The sequence below is a fragment of the Copidosoma floridanum genome, unplaced genomic scaffold, assembly GCF_036245765.1.
Source record: "Copidosoma floridanum isolate Cflo_tuat_1 unplaced genomic scaffold, Cflo_Japanese_pri ptg000014l, whole genome shotgun sequence".
NCBI classification, from domain to species: domain Eukaryota; kingdom Metazoa; phylum Arthropoda; class Insecta; order Hymenoptera; family Encyrtidae; genus Copidosoma; species Copidosoma floridanum.
Window position 1 is genome coordinate 1,231,713 of NW_028321891.1, and position 15,544 is coordinate 1,247,256.

At 38.7% G+C, this 15,544-nt stretch overlaps 1 protein-coding gene across 1 annotated transcript; it reads left to right on the forward strand.

Annotated features, from left to right (window-relative positions):
• Positions 1 to 673: 673 nt before the first annotated feature.
• On the forward strand, positions 674 to 13,879 carry LOC106638689 (uncharacterized). Its single transcript, XM_014351996.2, has 11 exons — positions 674 to 768; positions 1,743 to 1,821; positions 5,198 to 5,783; positions 7,555 to 7,917; positions 9,770 to 10,351; positions 10,728 to 10,822; positions 11,283 to 11,519; positions 12,072 to 12,312; positions 12,876 to 13,002; positions 13,221 to 13,408; positions 13,593 to 13,879. The coding sequence occupies exons 1-11, from the start codon at positions 726 to 728 to the stop codon at positions 13,836 to 13,838; spliced, it is 2,787 nt and encodes a 928-aa protein (XP_014207482.2). The 5' UTR covers positions 674 to 725; the 3' UTR covers positions 13,839 to 13,879.
• The last annotated feature ends 1,665 nt before the right edge of the window (positions 13,880 to 15,544 follow it).

The window sequence follows — 15,544 nt, forward strand, 5'->3', positions numbered from 1 at the left end:
GCAATTAAAGTAAGGCAAAAAAATAATTATAACAAGGTGGAGTATCGAAAAGTGAGCGCGATCAAGCCGGTGGGAGTCACGAGGGGGGGGGGTGCATCACGAAGAATTAAGCACAACTGCACGCGCGTAAGCCAAAGGAGAAGAAGCAAACCAGTTTTATCGGTTCACAATTAACACGCGCTGTATAGCCGGTGGCAACTACTTACCCTCCCCACCTCCTCCTTCGGATTATGCACACACAACGGGTGCGAGGAAGAGAGAGAGAGAGAGACTGCAATCGCGAACATTGTAAGTGCACATTACTGGCGGGTATTCCGGCCACCGCTTTATCTCGTCTCTTTGCCTCTGCTTGTCTCGACAAAGTGTCGCATTTGCAATCAGCCGAGGGACCCCACAGTCGCGTGAACGCTGCCGATCGTTCTTGCGCTCCGCTCTGCCTCTCCAACATCACTTTTATCGTCTTATTGATTTTTTCGCCCGTAATTACTTGTTTGCTCAACTGTTTTTCGCGTGTGCACGACTGTGAGTTTTTTTTTTTTTTTTTTTGTTTCGCTTCGCTGCGGCTCGAGACAGCGTAGCCCTCGAATTTGAATGGGACTGCGTAAAGGAAGAGACTGTAGCTGTTCTTTTACGGAGAAATTGTCTGTTGATGGATGGATGGATCAATTTTTTGATACTAATGAACGGACAGGCGATAATGCGTGCAGTAAAGAGCCGATAAAAAAATGCTGGACGGTGCCGTTATGAAAATTGCTAATAACAACAATGGTTCGTAGCTGTTGAGTGTGACGTGTGTGTGTTTTTTTACTAATAGGTGAAATATAGATTCGATCCACAAGTGCTCGATGCATCGGAAGATAATTCGCATCCACATTGTATGCTCGCTCTTTCGGATGAAAATTTATTTAATTTTAACCGTCAACAGTTTGCAGAGAAAACCCAATTTCAAAATGATTAAAAAAAAAAAATAATAATCAATGGGCCGGTTCATCTAACTGCAAACTTTTGAAAAAATGGGCTCGATATTTTACATTATTTTTTTATTTTTTTTTTTTCATGAAATTTTTATTTTATTCGCACGTTCGATGAATCGATAAAATGCAAGAGAATCATAATTTTTAAGAATATTTTACGGATGAGTTAATTTGTTCGACAAAGTATATTGAGAAAATCTGCATAAATTATTGAGAATATCGAACAATATATGTGTTTATGCAGATGTGCACCGAAAAGCTGACGCAGTTAATTGTGTTTTAATAAGGCCATGAAAAACATTGACTAAAGCCTCTGGCTGATAAAAATAAGTTATTAATGTAAATTTTTTTCTTTCTTGTACTGTTACGTTGAACGTAAAAATTCAAACGAAAAACAATACTTAACTTTCAATACAAGTTTCACGTTCTTTGAAATGTCCGTCATCTTGGGCAATATAATTGAAAAAAATATCGAATAAATTTTTAGGTAATATAATTTGTTAACGTGTCTCGAGATATTTTTTCATTCGCTATAAAAGAACTGAGCGACAGTCATAATGGATAAACAAGTTTCTACGATTGTACCTTGACTATTACCTGATAAATATTACTCTCCAGAAAATCATGAATTTTCAAAATCATGTGAGCATTTTGGTTTGCCATTTTTGAAATTATTTGGGTTTAAAAACTCTCAGCAATATTTTTGTGCAAATTCATTCGTTCAACGAAAATAAAAATGAAAATATCAAGCTGAAAATTTTTTTCCAGATATGTGCAAATCAGTGGAAGTGTTACGAATACTAGATGTTAAAGAAACGCTGTTCAACTCAAATTTTCGGCAAAACAGGTAAGAGATAACGCTTGAAATAACTTTCTTTTTTTTTGCTTTACCACTATATCGCTATTTAGGACATTGATCTTTCCAAGCTAGTGCATTAGTAACTATTCAAGAAAAAGTTTTTTTTTTTTTATCTTCAAGGTAGAACTGCCGATACATAGCTAAAATTTTTCGTTTTCTCGTGTTTGACCACATTTAACCTTGTTTTCGACGATTCTAACTACATAATATAATAAATACAAGTAGTAACCCACTTCGCACGAAAAAGTGTGGCAGCCAATAAGAATATGCTTGCTCCTTACTTCCGAATCGGTATTTCGTATTGATCGTACTTTTTATCGAAATTTAAAAAGTAATTTTATGACCGTCTGTAGTATACCTCAAAAAAAAAAAAAATTCATTCCCAGAATAATAAGAACTTCAATTATCGTTTGTTTGATTTAATTGAACGAAAAATAATACGCAGATGCGGGTGTTTCTTTAATCATCAACAACGCATGTTTTTTTTTACAGAATAAAAAATAAGTTACCTACGAGAATTTTGATAACCATATTCAATACATCTGTCTTACATTCAGAACCGCATATTAAATTTTTTTTCAGGATTCCACTATTTTTTCATGAGAATAAATTAAACGCTTCTGTTATTCAAATTCGCATGTTATCCGGTTGCCCAAAATTAATTAAAATAATTTTTTTTCATCGAGACCACAACTTTATCCGTTGAGCACCCACATAAATATCAAAGCAAAATGTGTACTTTTTTGACTGAGAATAAAACTATCACATAAATAAAAAAAAAAAACACCAAAATTCTATTGTGGGAGAGTATATGCATTATTTTACTCTTGAATTTCTGAAAAAAATTTATATTAGTCAATGAGTGATAGCTTTCTACAGCAGCGTACCGTTGCATCCCACTGCTCTACAATATTACGTGAAAGCCCGCAAATCCACTTGAAAGTACACATTTCCACAGCTCCCGTGGATTTCCCCTGTTGTAAGACAACGCGAGATTAAAAAGAACGTGACATATTATTCGACTCGAGTAAGACAAAAAAATCACACCACGAACTCATCCGCCGATTCGAGTGCGTATACTTTTAAATGATTCGTAGTTTGCAATTATTGTATCACTGATATAAAAAAGAAAGTCTTCCACGCAAAGATCCACTCCAGGGAATCCCCGAGTTCGGTCGCTTCTATACTTGTCTTTTAAGTTCATGGAATTATGTTGATTACGTATTCAAAATTCAATGAAAATGATATTCTGATGGCCAGTAGTCGCGTTAATAAATCAATATACAAGGGAACCAACAATACGGCAAATCGTACTTTAATCAGAGAAAGTGAGCAGAAAAATTTTAACCGATTCCGCGCATAGTTTGCGTCACAATGCATACAATAATTTATAATCAAAACGTTGTATTACTTTGATTACCAAAACCTACCGACCCAACGTTGTTGGGTGCAATTTTTAAGGGTATATACTTGTTTTGGAAACCAAACACATATCCTCTAGCCGATGTAATAACTAGAAAAAAAATAAACAATGTTTGTACGTCTATGCTAACACTAATGATCGGTCAATTATGTCGTTGACAGTACCAACAACTCCTGCTGTCCACGAATTTATGGCGCATCGGACGTGACACAACTTTTAAAACGCAAAACAACCTGACGGTGGTGGCTTCCTCTCCCTCGCACGCGAACAAAAATGCCGCCGGCAACAAAAAACACTAAAAAAAAAAAAAAAGAAAAAATGCATCGTGCGTTTATTAATAAACACACACACAGCTAGCATTATTATCTCGGCAAGCGATCTGCCGTCGATTGCGCTGTACAACATAATTCAAGAAAATTAGTCTCGTTCGTCTATTATCTCGCGTCATCGCTATACCATGGCATGAGGATGCCAATACTATACACAGTTACCACCACAACTGCAACTAATGGTATGGCTATATACGACAGCTGGTCGATTAAGGTGAGACCGGAGACGTGGATATTGCAAATTCGCGTGTTTCAAGGAATTCGCGTCCTTTTTAACTAACTAATATTCACGGCGCACTGGGAAATACAATTTTTTTTCTTCCAAAGCTTCTCGTTGTTGACGTCAATGAGCTACGCGATTCTCCCCCAATACTTACCTCGTAGCTCCTCGAGGATATTCATACACCCAAATATTTTTGTGTAGGTTTAGCAATGCGCAATAAATAAGTTGCTTTAAGATAGTGTTAATCGAGTGATAACGTTACCCGCGTAATGGAGGTGAGTAGAATATGTTCAAAAGTATTCGTTTGTTGATAATTTCTGTTGTTTCCATATTAGATAATCATGTAAACGACAATTTGCGTTTTTGATAATGCACAGGAAGTACAGTTTGGTTCTTTTGTTCGGTGGAATCATTGAAATTTGCACGCGTGTGTGTTTCGACTCTTTGACGCCACTAAAACATTAATACGATCGAATCATTTATGGGTAGGAATAATTGATGTTTATACATCCGTAAACATTGTTTTCTTTTTATTATTTCCATCCAAGATATGGAAGAATTTTTATTACCCGAAACGGTATATTATTGTATAAAAATATTTTTTTTACATCAACTTCAAACCAGCAGAGTATGTATCAGAAAATTGCCTTTTTTCATGACTCAGCGATTATGTTAATTCAAAATTGTTTATCTTTTTGTTTCATTATACATATATGTATATACAGTCGATGTTTATAAGCAATTTAATAACAAAGCAACAGTCTAGGATGTAGCGATTAAAATTTTTTTTACAATTGAAGTAGAAACACGTGTTCATTGCAATGTTGGAATATCGCGTCTTTGAATTTTAATGCAAAACTTAATGAAGTTCAGCTGAACGAAAAGAAACACGAACAATAATTGGTGCTCTTATGAAACAAGAATGGTATTTCGTGCGTATAATTCCTAAGTTTTTTTTCATTAGCCTTTTAAATTACGTCGGCAGTACACTCTTGCAACAAAGTTTCTTACAACCATCAATGTACGTCTGTTAGTTGACTTTTTTATTTCCTAATAAATTCAACTCGTTTTATCGGCACTATTAACGATTTTCGTTGCGAAGAAATTTGGAATTTTTTTTTCTCTAAAAGTACGTAAAAATTGCAGTATAAAATAAGGATCAAAGGCAAAAATCCTAGTGTAAGGTCCCTAAATAACGACTGGTTATATTGTTTCATAATGAAAATCCAAATTCATAGAATGTTTTGTTATGTTTAAAAACTGATCGAACTCTCGGCAACATCTGTTGCACAATTCGTGTGAAAAAGTTTTAACAAAGGTGCCGTTACTTAAAAAAATTCTTATCGATTCAAGACCGAGTAACCAAGTGTGATGATTGTCTGTTTCCAGTGCAATAGCTAGCGTGTCAATAATGGCAAAGTTACGGCCGCCAGAAAAGTTAGACCTGAAGTTACTGACCCTTCAGCTGGAAAACAGCATCGACTTGGCGTCGATCATCAAAAAGTCCGTGAGCCTGGATAGTCTGAGCACGTGCTTGTACTCCTCGAGTCCGGAGGACTCGGGCGTCTGTCCCTTGGTCAAGGAAAAGCTGATCAACGAGATTGAAAGCCTCATTGACACCGTTCACAACATCGACATCAAGGACAACGGGGACATCGACTCGTCCGACGATGAGAGTTTGGAAAAGCTCAGTGATGACGAGGATGATGATGATGATGATGAGGGTCTCATCGAGCGCGGACCCGTCCGGCCCCAGCTGTACCCGATGTACAGCAACAGGTCGAGACCATACGTCGACTGCGTCTTACCAAACGAGAGCTCCACGGACTACGACATCAGTGCCAAGGAGATCCTCATGGACCAAGGCAACCGGCGGAAGATACACTCCTGCCTGGACCAGCTCTCGAAAATGTCCCCGATTGTTAGCTCGTCGTCCCCGGCTGACTCGACTTTTGGCAGCTCATCCACGTATTCGGTGAGTCGATTGGTTCTATTACGATGTGCTTCCTATTCAATGTCTGACAAAGACTTGGTAAACTGGTTGGGTACGCGCTGATCGGTAGAACCAGATACCGCAGTGGTTTTTTCGAGCTAATTGACTGTGTCGTCTATCTATTTATGGAAATCTCTGTGTCGTTCCAATGCGGTCGTTGTCCTCCAATGTAACAGCAGCGACGTCGACAACAAAATACTTGACAAGGGGCGGCTTAGGTTTCATTGGATCAATTTCTCGTTTATCGAAAGAGTTGGTTTTGCTTGTGGATGCCATTACCTGCAAGTACACAGTTTTTTCACCGTTCGGGCTTTATCAATCAAGAGTATACGTGTGTCCGGTATCCACACCGTTCTGAAACAATTATTTCTTATGCAGTGTCGGAAATAATTGCAACCAGACCTTAAAAGCACACGTTTTAAGAACGTCATAGAGCCTGTATTTGGGAAACTTTGTAACGTTTTAACAAAGGGTTTTAGTGAAGTTGTTGATACGTCGATCACTGCCTTTTTGTAACAAAAAATCACTTGTGGCTTCTTTATAAGTTTATGTGCATGCAGATGGTGGTTAACATCTGGATGATAGCATCTGTAGTCGAGAACTAAGCTGTTTTGAGATGATTTTGAGCAATATTTATGTATTGTTCCCATTGACTTGATGTGATATGATCCACATAGTACGACAAGCAAATGTACGAATAAAGGGGTTTGGATATTGGACTTTTTAATTCAAAAATAGTAGCAGTAATTTTCCACGAGATCAACATTTTTGTACAACTTTATTACTACCTCTTTTTTGAAACGTTTCAAAGTTTTAAGGATAACAAATATTTTTAAGATTTTTAAAACGTTGTGTGCTATTAGGGAAAGTACGTAGAACAATAGAACTCCGATAAAAGTCTGTGATAAAGTTATTAAAATTGAATTTTACAATGACAACTTTTTAAAATTTCATGCTAATCTGCGTTCTCTTATTTAAGTATTGAACCACCTCAAACATAAAAAATGTATGGTACAATCATACTGTTAGATCAGAAACAAACTGTTGAAGAAATTACGCAATATATGGCCTTTTCATAATTAATATCAAGACACAGGTGAGAATAAACAGTTATTTATACTAGTATGGATCCTAACACAAGCAATTACCAATACTACTATTGTTATTGATATTGTTATTGTTATTGTTATTATTATTATTATTTCATATCATTATTATTATTCGCATACACATGAATTGGTAATCGAAGGATTATGTATTCCCAGGCGAATCATTACTATTATATAATTATGTACACTTATCGGCAGATGAGCAATTGTTACGGGATAAATAATTGATATATGTTAATGGATGAATTGTGACGACAGACGCATACGATTTGTACAAAAATATGTGTATTTTCCAAAAAAATATATAACAACTATTTCGAAACTTTTATTATCCTCTATGGCTTCGATCGATGGCACTAATCTTTTTGGGTATAATTTTTAATCTAAATTTGATAAAAGTACATCCCTTCTCATTTAATATCTCGAAAAAGCTATCACGCCGGACCTAACGATTAAGATCACGTCTACGTCGGGAATTAGAGTAACCTCGTTTTTCTCGTTAAATTATTGTAAAACAACCCTTGCTCTGTGCATTTGATAGCAGGCCAGAGAGTTTAAGGCAAAATCCTCCAACAAGCGAACCAAGTCTATACCTAAGAAACAGATACATAAATAAGTACATAAATATATTGTTTTATCAACAGCCACCTGAGCAGCAGCAGCAGCCCCAGTGGCAGCAGTCGAATGGATCGCCCACAGGCGGGTCCTCCTCGTGCTTCGTGCCCTCGATCACAGTGAGCGAGTCCGAGTCCTCGTTACTCGAGATCCTGTCGCGGGGAGGTTTCCAGTCGGCCCAAACGCCCGAGCACACCAGCACCGGGAGCGTGGCCTGCATCGCCCTAGACACCTGCCCGGACTCGCCGGCCGGCAGTTACAATGCCTGTGCCGCCTCTAGACCCGGCAGTCAGGCCTCCAGCCCCGCGCAGAGCCCAGGGTCCATGAACGGCTCCGTCTACGGTGGGCCCTCTTTCCTCAACGTCGTAGGCAGCCCCATCGGATCGCCCCAGGTAATTCACGACTGGGTAAATCTGTCCTTTATAACATGCGCACCGCGTTTTTGTACTTTATACAATGCTTGCGAGCATAACAGACTCCACCTGTATGTGGCACGAAGACCAAAATTGCTGCTCAATCTTCATTTTTCTAGCGATGATTCGCACGACCGGTTACTATAATTGCAGCCGCGCTATGTGGAATCGGTTGGTTTTTTTATTCCCTCGCCAAGTGTGGAGTTCGATTGTCGGTGAGCTCGGAAAACAACATTAAAATCTCATTAAACTTTAATTTCTTGTCTTTGATGATTGTCGCGTACTTTTTTTTTCGAGCCGAGATCGAGTTTTGAACAACGCAACTGATAATAAAGGTGTGCTCGCGTCAGTGAGAAGTGAAAAAAAATATACGACTCGCGCGAGTCTTTTATTAAGCAACAACAAACAAGTTTTGTTTAATAATACCTTATCTTCTGTAAAAATATGCAAACAATAAGTGGGGCAAATTCGTGCGCTAGGCATTATATACTACTGCCCGACCGTATAATATCATGTTGAATTGCCATGACAGACGCGACATCAACAACCGATCCATCGTCCATATTTGCAAGCTTAAGACAAATTTTTCAGCGAAGGTTACCCGAAATTGTTTTTGCAACGAACTCTATATTTGAAAGATTACGTTACACCTACTCTTAAAAGTATCCTTCAAGTATTTAAAGACACCAAAAATCTTGCTGTTTTACACACACCACTAAGTGTTCGTCCTGTGTATTTGACGGTCTTTGAGTTTGTAGACAACGCGTCGCGGGTAGGGAATGAAAAAAGTTACAAAACATAAAACTTTTGTTAAAAATCTCACGTATGGGTGTCACCACGCTTATTTGCCCCAATTTTTTTTAATCCGCAATAAGAAATAATACCAAAACAATTGACGCAAAGTTTGCACGATCGTTTTTTTTTCTTTTTTTTTTTTTTTTTTAGTAATGTGTCAAAAGATGAATTGCACATTTGTTGTTGAAAATTATTATCACAGCCAACGTCAAAATAAAGCAGAAAAAAAAAAAAAAAAAAAAAAAAAAACATTCGTCAATCTTGGGTCAACAGAGCGGGAAAAATATTGCCCGCGATCGAAGCAATCCGTGAAACAACACGACCAAAGATGCTTATCGGCCCCGCGCGAGACAACTTCTTTGTTCCTCAGACGCTCCTTTACATCGTCGCGTCACCGGAATCCCCGATTCTCAACGTCATACACACCTACCCTTGAGAAAAAAAAAAAAAAAAAAAAAAAAAAAAAAAAAAAAAAGAAAAGACTCATCCTGACCAAGGTATTCCCCTACGGAGAAACAGGGCTTCCTTCGGCGCGTTACTCTCGCGAGCACTTACATAATAAACACACTATATATACACGCGTAACGAGCGTTCTTATCCGAGCCGAGCAAGCGCGAGACGATCGGAGAGAGAAGCACGTGCTCTCGCTGCAGCAGCCCCGTATGTATATATATATATATATTCTTTTATCGAGTTGATAGAATGTTACGTTGTAGCGCTGGAGCCGGGGCAACCATCGGTAAAGCGCATACATATGTATATCCAGGGACCCGAGTCGCGTATACATTATTGTACGGGCGATATACTCGTTAATTCGATTTTGACACGGTTTACTTGCTTGCATTGACTTTTTGCACGAGCGCGCAGATAACGCACACGCGAGGCCTTGAACGGCAACGACCGCGGCGTTATCAGTCGAGAGAGAGAGAGAGAGAGATTTTTCGCGCTAGAATCTCGGTCGCGGTGGAAACACGCTCTCGTGAGAGATGACGCGCGTGTGGATGCAGACCCTAAAAAAAAAAAGTGCTCGTCTTAGGTGTCACCGCTGGCCAACAACGGCTTCCGCTGCTACCCCCGGCCCTCGTCCTCCTCCTCGTCCGGGCAGTCGTACTGCGAGACCCCGAGCCCGGCCAACTACCATAGCCCCCTCGACCACCACTTGGAGGAGCAGCTGGGCGAGCACATGATGACGCAGATGCCGGCCTGGCACGAGGTCTTCGAGTCCTCGGAGACCCTCGTCAACACCACCGTCGGTCTGATCAGCAGCGAGTTACAGCTTCAGATCGTCGACGAGGTCATCCGGGGCGACCTGAGGACTCCCAACCAGATACCAGCGGTGACGAGTGGTTATCACCACCACCAGCAGGTGGTGTCGCCGGCCGCCTCGTGTTTGGACGGGGTGGACGACGGGGACGAGTTGTCGCTGGTGCGCTTCACCGGTGGTTGCGGCGAACCGGCTTTGGGGTCGCGGGATAGGCCAGAGCCGAGCCAGAACTCGACCTCCGGCTACAGCAGCAGCAGCAGCACCGGTAGCGAGGCCAGGAGAGTTTGCGACTTTGGCTGTGGCCAACCGGATCTGGGGGCGGGGCTCGAATTCTCCTCGAGGATGCAGGCGCAGGTACTCCATATTTCGATGAATTTTCAAGTTAGTGGCAGGGTCGTTGTCAAGTCTCCTAATCTAAGTATTCGTGGCTGTCATGTACAGAAAAAAGCATCGATTTCGGGTGATGATTATTTCTGATAAATACACCTTGTATCTCTACCTTCCCCCTCAACCAATTTTTACTGAAATCTAAACATAACTTGCATCCAAGTGTGATTTTCCATCAACTCACGAGATGTAATTTTTGTTTTTTCCTTTCTCTCCTCCTTTTCTTCTCATACACTGCGTAGGCTCGTCTTTTTTTTTTTTTAATGTCTACCTACAAATTAGCCAAATTTAAGCACAAGAGCAGCGATATAACAATGCTTTAAAGAGCTCTTTTGGATTTTAGGTGTTCCCCCAGTCTAGCTCAGTTTTGGGTAACAACCACATCGAGTTCCAGTTACCAAAATCAGTGCCAATTTACAGCTCTCAACGATCTGACGGGTGAGTGCGTTTATTTTTTCTTTCTTTTTTTTCTTTGGTGAGGTTCGCGATGGAAGGGGAGCTAGCTCGGACACTTTATAGATGTATATACTTACGTTCAAACTCCTTATTAAAATTTTCCGATAAGTAAGACTTTCAAACAATTTTCATTAATTTCACCGTGGGGATTTTTCGAGAAAGTCCGCACGAGTATCTATTGTTATTATTATTTGTCGATTTGTTGACCCAAAAAATAGAGAAAAACTATTTTTCTTTTCCACCACTATGTTTCTATGGATGAATCACTGTAGGTCCAAACAATAGTTGATGTGATAAGGGTTGAGACGCTTCATAGAAAATAAAAGTAAAAATAATTTTTGCATCACGCACGCAAATGGACGTAATGGGTATAATTGACAATAGTGGTGAAACCCATAGAACGCAAGCACGCCAGACGGTGAGAATTGAATTTATGTGGTAGCTCCAGTAAAGGGAGTGGCAGACTCAATTGCACCCCGAGGACGGGGAAAACAGGGGAGGAAGGAGGAAGTCCCGGCGAACGTGTCCTCGCGCCGTGGCCGTTCTTGAATCTACCCTCGACGCAGGCAAGCGAGCGGCTGAAGGAAGCGACCGATTCGCGCGAAGTTGCGAGGGCCATGAAGAGCCTCTTGAAGAGGTCGCTCGACCAGCTGGCCAAGGGGGACGAGGACGGAGACACGTGAGTATATGTGTATTCCTAGTTGTACAAGTGCACCGTATGCCTAATGGCTCATATCGACTCTTTCTTTCTTTCTTCCCTTTCATGACTTTTGCATCTCTTTTCTCGTCGATTCTGCTGGTACTTAAGATAAAATTAGTTCTTTGCTTTGGAGATTGACTCTATAGGTATCTTCATTCAAACCCTCCTTACACCCCATCGGTTCTCGTGCACTTTATTGTCCTGGCCATCCCAGAAGTATGAGTTTCATGCCGAATCGGTGACGTACAGTTCAACAGGAGTAATTTTTTTTTTCATCTTAAAAAATGAAAGCGTTATTTAACGGCTTTCGAACGAACCTTCCTTTTTGTGATTGGAGCTCAAGAAAATTCATCATACCCAATCATTTAGTTAAAAACATCAAATAAATCCTTTCCAACTCATTTGACATTTGATCCCTGCTCTAGGACAATAAAACCCTGCATGGCCATCCCTATACCATTGGGCAACTCGAAAAAACAAACAAAATGACTTGTGAAAAAAAAAAAGAAAAATTCATCAACTTTTGCTCAGAATCCTAATGTGCCTGGTGGGAAATCCTACGGAGCTAAAGAAGAAGCTGGCGTACCTGGCACCTTTGGTGGAGCGGCTAGGCACGATAGACGGGGCTCTATCGATGCTCAACTGCCGAGGCGAGGACGCGCTCTACCTCGCTGCCATGAATTGTCCTGAAATGGCCTTCGTAACCGGTTACCTCGCGGCCACCTTTCTGCAGAATAATATCGACATCGGACAGAGACTGTATCGATCCAGGGTTAGTTACGTCGAGTTATAATTTTCAAATATTTGCCACGTCTGGTTATGCCACGGAAACATGATTTTACAAAAAATTTTTTCAGCAACTGTTGAAAATAATACAAGCATCAAATTCGCGAGATTTCAGCTTTTGCGCGTAGTTTTATAATATAAACCTACAAATTACGACAGACGAACGATTTTTCTGTAAAACTTTTGCGGGATTCATTGGGATATTATATTAAAAACATAAATGCAGCTCTCTACACCTGCTCTCATTTTTATACGAAATATATCCTTAAATAAAATTGGTTTGATTTGATAAACTCGTATTTTTTCAGTAATCATACCAATTGAAAATAAAAAACTTATTTGAACTTGCTGAAAATTTTGTGCATTTTTTTTGATTGTTGAACAAAATATCGCCGATTAAGCGACTGTAAAATTATATAGGAAATAAGTAATGTGAGTAAATATGCTAAAGTTTTACGATTATTAATAAAGATTAAAAATGAAGTGAAAAACAAGTGCATAGTGAGTCCTGTTTATTTGTAAGTATTTTATAACTTGTTGCTTATGCAGGGAGATACACTGATCCACGCGCTGGCAGCAAAAGGCGACAATCACGGTGGAGTTCTTGCGGAGCTACTTTCACTCAAGACACCGCAACAAAATGCAGTCTTCGACCTTTCAAAGCGTAATTACGATGGTGAGTCGCTGAGCCATTACCAATAAAGTGTGCTTAATAACCCAAAGTTAAGACAAAAATCTGCCTCGTTTACCAAACAACATGATGTCTGAGACAACACTGAAATGTGTATATACTTTTACACAAGTATCCCGTTAAAACCACTCTAACAATATGATTGCCAACTTTATGTTTTAACAACCTCTTCGTTTTTTTTTTTGTTTTATTGCGGCCAAAAGGTAGGACATCTCTCCACGTGGCAGCCGAGGCCCACGAGTCACGGGGAAGGAATTCCAAGACAATATCGATAGCTACGGTGAGGCTGTTGCTGGAAAGCGGCGCCGATTCAACATTGCGTGAAGACAGATCTGGCGACACTGCGCTACACATAGCCGTATCCTTGAGTTGTGATCCCTCCCTCGTCAAGGTAAAAAACCAGTTCCAACTTGTTCATTTTTCAAACACTAAATTCAAAATTTGCGGATTAAAATGGTTTTGCTGAAAATCTCCTTGAGGATTTTTGAATCTAATGTAAAGCAAATGTGTATCTACGAAAAAGTAGGACTGCTGCAGTTTTTTAACAAATTTTGTAAAACTTTATGTTCGTACAGTCGCTACTGACTGGTGGAGGCCACGCGGCCGTGAACATTGCCAACTACAACGGGAACACGCCTCTACACTTGGCCGCGTCGATTTCAGATCGCACGAGCCTGGAACGACAGTCCGAAATTTGCGGGCATCTGGTGAGCGCGGGCGCGAGGTCGAACATTACCAATCGACAAGGTAAAACTCCGCTGGCGCTCGTCTCGGCCGATAGGAAGGAGCATCTCCGACGGATTTTCTACAAAATTACGTAGTTGCTCGTCCACCGCAGCATATATCTATATAGTGCTGTCTGTTCCATAACTCTTTTCATTCATATTAATTTTTGTACATAATTTTGTAATATAATTGCGGTGGATATTTATAAATAACTATCGATGTGATATAATTAATAAAAAAATAAAAAAATCAACATTGATTTAAATACAGCCAGTATGAACAGTGAAATGTTGGAACGTCGGTTAGTGATGAGCTCGTGAGCTTTAAAATTTTATCTTAGATATTATTATGATAAATATGTGTATACTAGGAATCTGTCATGTTTGACGATGGTATATAGTGGCTGATAATAATTATAAATAGTTTTACCCAGTCTGTTTCTCCGATATTTTAGACTTTTCGTACTGTTACACGCAGCAGCGAACTTATCAAAAAAGTAAATCAATTTTACTTGCCTGCAAACAGTGGATGAAAATGATACATTTTACTACTGAGTAGTAAAGAAAACACTTATCATTACACTCGTACTCAAATGCGTAATATTTGTATTTGTAATTGTGTTTTTTTTTTTCATTGATATGATTAACAGGAACATAATAAGGTGTTTAGAGCAAAATACATTTGGGCATTGTATTATAGAATATTACTTTAAATGAATCTGGATGTTATAGCAACATACAGACTTTATTTCTATTAATAATCCAAAATAAAGCATAGGTTGTGACTATGTTTTTACTTTTCCATACATATTTTTAAGTAGTCGTACGATACGTTTTTGTCTCAAAATCTTAGATACTATCTATACGTATATTTTTACGTATATGTACATGTCAACTAAAGTGGTCAAATTCATCTTAATGTATTTTATTATTATTACTAGTATCACCTTTTTGTTATAGCTGATGAACATAATTATTACAAATAATTAGATTTTGTGTAGAACATAAGAAAAAACAGTCTTCCACATAATGTCATACCAAACAAAATTGTTTTTTATCTTATATAAAAAAACTTTTATAATTGCATATAACTGTAAATAGAGTTAACGATAATGCACAGAAAGTTGTTATAGCATATAAAATCATTTCAACGAGTTATAGAAAATAATTTTTTTTAACTTACAAACATCTTATATGCGTAAAATAGTCTTTGTTTCTTAATTTCTAAAAACTAGAGCACTTATTAATACATCACATAAACCAAATCTTACAATTATAATATATAAGCAGAACAATGATTTTAAAACGACAAAGGAAGAAGGGATGAATCAAATTTTGTGATAACGTACTTGCCTACTGTTTTCAGACAAATTGTCAGTAAACATATACATATACCGAATATAATGTACGTATTTTTTCAACTGTGCAAGCAATGTTCATTGTAATTTTTTGTACAAGCGAATGACACAAAGTATGTTAAAAATGATGTGTTATAGAAGTTGTAAAGGAAAAAAAAAAATTAACTCAATAAAAAATCGGCCATTTGTTACGAACATTTATGGTTATACAATTTTATTTTCACTATCAATATTCAACTGCATCATACAAAATATACAAGACTAGAAAATCTTTGGAAGTATTTCCGATCTCATAGATGAGCTTTTCAATCGATCAGAGTCCAAGAAAAACGCATTGATATTGGGAGACCTAACACTGTGAAAAAAAAAACAAAAAAAAATAGAGTAGAAAAGCGAGCAATGATAATTGAAGATAGTTGAATATAAGTTGAAATCCAAATATAT